Source organism: Austrofundulus limnaeus, unplaced genomic scaffold, assembly GCF_001266775.1.
Source record: "Austrofundulus limnaeus strain Quisiro unplaced genomic scaffold, Austrofundulus_limnaeus-1.0 Scaffold18, whole genome shotgun sequence".
Taxonomy (NCBI): Eukaryota; Metazoa; Chordata; class Actinopteri; order Cyprinodontiformes; family Rivulidae; genus Austrofundulus; species Austrofundulus limnaeus.
In genome coordinates, this window is record NW_013952420.1 from 2,946,600 (window position 1) to 2,953,039 (window position 6,440).

Here is a 6,440-nt window from a genome sequence, read left to right on the forward strand (position 1 = left end):
AAATAAACATTTGAAATATATGAGTTTGTATGTAATGTATGAATATAATATACAAGTTTCACTTTTTAAATGGAATTACTGAAATAAATCTACTTTTTCATGATATTCTAATTTTATGACCAGCACCTGTATAGTAACCTAGTCTGAAATGTTTTATATAGCACCTTTAGATAAGTGAACAGATTTGTCTCATTATTTGATAAAAAAAAAAAACTGGACAGTTTTGTGATTCTCATCCTAAATTATTGCATAATAAATATTTATTAAAGATTTATAAAGTGTTTACAGATGAATTAGTAACCTATCTATAAACTCTTTATAAGCCATCTATAAGGGGAGCCTTATTGTAAAGTGGTACCATATTATTTTTTATAAAAAAAATAAGTAATCACAAAAAAGTGTGATAATTGTTTTACAGTCCTTTGTATTCTGTTGTGTAGGAACTGTATTTCCATTACATAAAGTGGTAAATGTTGACATTTAAAATGAATTATCTTTGTCTTCAGAAATTGATGAAATGATCTTTTTAACCACGCCAGTTGACTACTCTTCATACTATGACGAGCCGATGAATAACTCCAACGTTTGCGAGGGATTTGACATCAGGTTCTTTAGCAAGGGGTTTCTGGTGACTCTCTACACTCTGGTCGTCATCCTTGGCACCATTGGTCAGTAAACATAAAACAAAAACAAAAGTTCTTTAGTCACTCTGTGTGAGAACTAATGTGTTTTCTATCCTTGTGAAGGAAATGGCCTAGTCGTGTGCGTCCTGGTGAAACACCGGAACCAGACCAACTTGACAGACTTGTGCCTCCTCAACCTGGCCCTCTCCGACCTGCTCTTCATCTTCACGCTGCCGTTCTACATCCACTACACCGTGGTCAGCGAGTGGACCTTCGGGGACTTCATGTGCCGCTTCCTGTCCTGCTCCCACCAGTCCGGCTTCTTCAGCAGCATCTTCTTCATGGTGGCCATGACAATGGACCGCTACGTGGTCATCATGCACGCTCACAAGGTGGCCCGGTATCGCACCATGATGGCAGGCGCCGTCATGATCGCAGTGGTCTGGATGCTGAGCATCTGCGTCTCCCTGCCGTCGTTCATCTTCGCCAACGTGACGGACGAGGATAACGGGGCGAAGGGATGCTACTACTCCCCTGAAAGCGAGGGCTGGGTGCATTACGACCTGTTTGCTGTAAATGTGCTGGGCCTGGTGCTTCCCCTGGTGGTGATGGTGATTTGCTACTCCAGGATCATCCCCACGCTGGTGAACATGAGGACTGCGAAAAGGCACCGTGTCGTGCGGCTGATAGTCTCCATAGTGGTCATCTTCTTCTTGTTCTGGATGCCATACAACATCTCCCGTTTCTTGAAGTTCCTGTACTCCAGCGACATCATCGAGGGCAGCTGCACGTGGGAGGAAAACATCAAGATGTCGATAACGATATCCGAGGCCTTCGCCTACACACACTGCTGCCTGAACCCCATCATTTATGCCTTCGTGGGTCAGAAGTTCATGAGGCGAGCCCTGCATCTGCTGAAGAAGTGGGCCCCGGACTCGTCTGTTAGCTCCTCCTACCGGTCCTCCAGGAAGAGCTCTGTCGGGTCCAGGTCCTCCGATGTCACCTCCACCGTCATCATGTAGGAGGAGGCAGAGACTGGTGAATCAGTCGATGGTTTTACCACTTTCAGTTTTCTTCTAGAGACACTTGATCTTCAGTACGTCATCTCTGAACCCTCTCTGCACGTCTCATTTTTGGTTTTACCCCCAGTTCTTCCATTTCCTGCAGAGTGACCACAGTCTTCTCTATGTTCACTGTTTGATTGCAACTTCGAATTCTGCTTTTGTTCCCCCGTTACACATTATTTGGCGATTCTTCAAGTAAATCTCCAAATAATGGGGCAAAATAGATTTGCAACATGAAATGTTTCCAAAGTTGGTAATAACTCCGTTTTTTGATGTGATGTGCACCAAAGCTTTTATGAATGTATCACTTGCTGCATATACTGTATATAAATTCACTGAAGTATTTTTTTTACGCCTTAATGAATTTTACAAATGCGTATTTACGCCCCCAAAAAATCAGCTATGAGCTTTCTTACATTGATCAGCTTGTTTAGAGCTCACAATGCTGTATTACCTTGTAATTTTTTTAATAAAAAGAATTTGACAAATGATAATATTTAGGCAACCTCTCATGACTCTGCTTTCTGTACAGAAGAATTTCTTTGGTGTTTGATCGTATCTTGCTTTTACTTTGAGAGAAAATTGTCATTTCTGTCACGATAAGAAATTCTTTGCCTTCTTTTTTTGCGAAGATGAGTTGAAAGTTGGCCTTGTTTCTGATGTACCAATAATTGATAAGTTTGCCTCCTGGCATTGCTTCAGTTCTTTTTTTTTTACATGTAGTGAAAGGGCCATTTTGACACAGAAATATAGCAAAAATAAAAATAATAATATTAATACTTTGAAGAGTTTTGGCAAAATTGTTACAAATGAAATAATTTGGTGAAAAAGGAAGCACCAACACGATGCAGAGGAATGTTTCATTTCATTATTAAGGATAATTAACTGGACTGATAAGAATAAATAAAAAAAATCATCTTGCCTTAAAAAATCAATAATAAATCATGTAAATGTCTGAGGTAAACCTGGCAACACTTTGTTCTTTTTATCAGCTTTTATATAAACTTTGTGGTGATGTGGAAGGTGCAGCTCGCATGCAACAAAATCTTGGACTTCTTTGTAGAAAACTGAGATAAAAGAAAATGAAACATCTTAAACTTTTGCCCTTTTATGACGTTTGTCGTTTCCAATCGTACGCCAGAAAGCAAATAAAATGCTTGTCATGTTAGCAAAATATCTCATGAACCACCGAGCAAACACAAAAAGGAATAGAACTCTGTCATTTTCATAGATACTCAGCTAAAATTTGGTGTAGTAGTAGCCAAAAGTAATTCATGCATTAAGTCATTTACAAGGATTGACCAAAACAAATTAATTAATCCATCCCATTCCATTCCATTCCATAAGAAGGAGTTTGCGCGTCTGCAGGTAGTACAAAACTCTGCTGCACGCCTGCTCACTTGCACCCACAGGAGGGAACATATTACACCCATCCTCAAAAGCTTGCACTGGCTGCCTGTATCTTACAGGATGCACTACAAAATCCTGGTACTGACTTTTAGAGCCCTTCATGGACAAGCGCCAGACTATATTAAGAACCTCATCCAGCCTTATGTTTCGACTAGGAGCCTCAGGTCGTCGAATCTGAACTTGTTGATGGTTCCTCGGACCCATTTTAAGACTCGAGGAGACAGATCTTTTAAAGCTGTGGCGCCTCACCTCTGGAATGAGCTACCTTGCACCATTYGATCTCTGGATTGTATAGACACTTTTAGGAAACAACTTAAGACCCACTTTTTTAAACTTGCTTTTTAGCATAATACTGTGTTTTATTGTTTTGTATGTTGCTTTTAATTTATTTATTTCTTTTACACTTGTGCAGCACTTTGTGACCCTGGTCTGTGAAAAGCGCTATAGAAATAAAGTTTACTTACTTACTTACTTACTTACTTACATTCTTATCATAAGATGGTTTTAAATTAAAGCCTAGCAAGAAAAGCAGTGGGTTGTGCAGTCCAGTTTGAATTTTTCAATTAAATTACTCAGGAGGCTGCAGTTATTAAAGGCCAACAGCTCAGGGGCTGAACATCCAGCAATTAAATTAATTGCTTGAATAAAATAAAGTGTTTTTTTTCTTACTTAAAATAAATTTGAAATCAATAAGATTAAATAAAGAATCTATCTTTTGTATGATTTAAAGGTTATTTTTATAATAAATAGTCATTGGCAGGCAGCTTGCCACTCTAAAACATTTGCCTTTCAAGCCTAAGCATTTTTTTAATAAACTCATCAGCTGGCCTGATTGCAGTATCCTGTGGGCCTCAAGTGGCCTGCGGGCCATTAGTTGAATAGGCCTGATGTAAACCTTTTCTTTGTCAGTACAGCAACATACTTTTTCTCCCTCGCAGAAAACATCTGAAACTTTCTGTTAAAAAATTTTCATACAGTCAGTGCCTTGTTTTATTGAAACACCCTTGAATAATTAAAAAAAAACACAAGAAAAAATAATTTTATAAGCAGACACCCTCTTCCCCGCTCTCCTGTTTCCTTTTGGGTAGCAGGTGAATTCATAAAACATTTCTCAGAAAACCGCATTGACACCTCTCTGCAGGATGAACATGATGCGGAGGAAACAAGAAAACCTTACCAGAAATGAGCAATGCTGCAACATTTGACACACATACACAATCACACACAAAAAAAAGGTGCAGGGCATGCTGGCAGGATGACAATGTGAGGAGCGAAACACGCCAACACACATTTTTGAGGAGCCCTGACTGGTAAAGAATGGAGTAAGTCTTCAAATTTTAACTTCTAATTGATCAAGCTGCCATTTAACTTCTTGTTTACCTCCTGCACATTGTGTGTAGTTTGTGTGCACGTGTGGCTCTGCCTCATGTTTGTGTGCGACGTCAGCCGCAGGAAGTGAGGGTCGGCATGGGTGTCAAAGCAGGTGGTTGTGTGTATGATGATAGTGAAAGAAGAGTTTGCGATGTGGTTATGTAAAGAAAAAAAAAGATCACATAAATTTATTGTCTTCAAAACTAGGAAGGTTTGATGTTCTCCGGTTGGAGCCGTGGCAGAAGTTAGATTATAACTTTTGAGAATTTCTTTCAGATTTGAGGGGGATTTTGTTCATTTCAGAGACAAGAGTGTGAACGTGTGGCCCTTATAGACGTGACTCACTTGATGAAATCTCACCTAAAAAGTTCAGTGTGTAAAGGGCAAAAAAGTCCAAGAAAACATTTCTAAGTTCCCAAACCAGTTTCATCCTTTGAATCATTTTAAATCTGTTTAAAATGCTCAGTTTGGACAGGACAGCACTCAGTGTCTACAGGCTGAAGAAGACAGCAAAACAGGAAGGCTTATGATATATTATGGCATGATTGTTTTTAACTTTTTTTTTCTTGTACAAAAAATTCAAAGATTTATTATTTTATGCTGGTGTTTTTGTTTTATTATTTTGTTTTCTAATCTGAGGAAACTAAAATTAGGAATCAAAGCATCATATTGTAAAGTAAGTAAACCTTATTAGATTAGCTGTGGAAAAAATTCAGAAGGAAAAAAATAAAAGATGAAATAAGTGAAATTAGTTGAAACTGGCCTTTAGTTGTTATCCTCTGCTACTCTGCTTTATTTATGTGCTCTGAGTGAAAGTGCTTAAAACAGTTTGAGTTTTAGAGCAATACTTAAAATAACCACAATCTGTTGTTGTTTTTTATGACTTAAATACAAAGTCACCTCAGTAAAGTTAATTTTATCACTTTCAATGTGTTTTTATACATCTGGACATGTGTTTGTGTGGGTAAATATACTTGTTTGGGAGAGTTGTTGACAGGAAATGGAAGCCGTTATACATTAAAAGCCTGTAGTCATCATTTTTCTGAGGCTTGAAATGAATCATTTAAGAAAACTAAGACATGGAAGAATGTAAGAAGTGTTTGCAGTTTCCCTTGTATCCAATTTTCCATTTAAGGGCTTTGAAGGTTTTGCAATTTAATCTTTCAAAGCAGATTGTAAATTTACTTGTTTTGCTTATGTCTGCATCAGTGGCTGTGTCGTATTGAATAAATGCTGTTTTCTGTCTTCCAGCAGCATGAATGAGACAGAGAACTCCTCAGAATTTTATGGGGACTATGTCTATGACGTGTGCGACAACGAAATCAGTGCGGTTTTCTCCAATCAATCAGTATTCCGCCTGGTTTTTTACTACACCCTTTTTGGCCTGGGTCTGCTGGGTAGGTTCAAATATGAATGTTTTGTGTTTTCCTCCATTTTATTATCTATATTAAAGTTTGTGTAGAAAAGCACAAATGCCAATGCAATACAGAATGCCATGTACAAGCTGGACGGGCATTCTTATTCATCTTGATCTGTACTGAGAAATCAAAACTGAATATGGGAAATTAATCCTTCTCACTAGTCACGCTTCTTTAAATGATTTTTCTCTGCATTCTGAGCATTCAAACATTGTTCTCTAAAAGAGTTTGGACAGTTTTATGTAGGACTGAATTATTGAGATACAAACTAACAATTGAAAATGTGACTATCACTGTGACTATTTATGCAAAAGTTAGTTTTTTATGTTGGGGGTGGGAAAGTTATGTTTTTTTTTATTGTGTATTATTTTGTACAGCACCTTGAGCTGCTTTTAGTAGCTTATGAAAGCTGCTTTATAAGTTTAAAAAAAGTAGTTGAAGTTGGAGTAAGACATATTGGCTTCTGAGGTTGCACTTGGTCAAAATTTTTCTAATTGTCCAAGTCATATTTGTTGTTGTTATTATTATTATTATTATTATTATTATTATTATTA

General features: G+C 37.7%; 2 protein-coding genes across 5 annotated transcripts in view; both read left to right on the forward strand.

The window, feature by feature from the left end:
* The window catches only part of LOC106514244 (C-C chemokine receptor type 1), an 11,213-nt gene extending 9,162 nt beyond the window's left edge, over window positions 1-2,051 (forward strand). For 3 of the 4 annotated variants that reach the window (XM_014003411.1, XM_014003413.1, XM_014003412.1), the window contains exons 3-4: window positions 507-668; window positions 747-2,051. In XM_014003411.1, the coding sequence (XP_013858865.1) occupies window positions 507-668; window positions 747-1,645 (1,061 nt within the window). In that variant the 3' untranslated portion in view covers window positions 1,646-2,051. The remainder of the gene's footprint in view (window positions 1-506; window positions 669-746) is intronic. The other variant, XM_014003414.1, reaches the window with a different exon arrangement.
* A 3,672-nt stretch (window positions 2,052-5,723) lies between these two features.
* LOC106514187 (C-C chemokine receptor type 8) overlaps window positions 5,724-6,440 on the forward strand; it is a 4,181-nt gene continuing 3,464 nt past the window's right edge. The window contains exon 1 of the mRNA XM_014003336.1: window positions 5,724-5,865. Coding sequence (XP_013858790.1) covers window positions 5,724-5,865 — 142 coding nt within the window. The remainder of the gene's footprint in view (window positions 5,866-6,440) is intronic.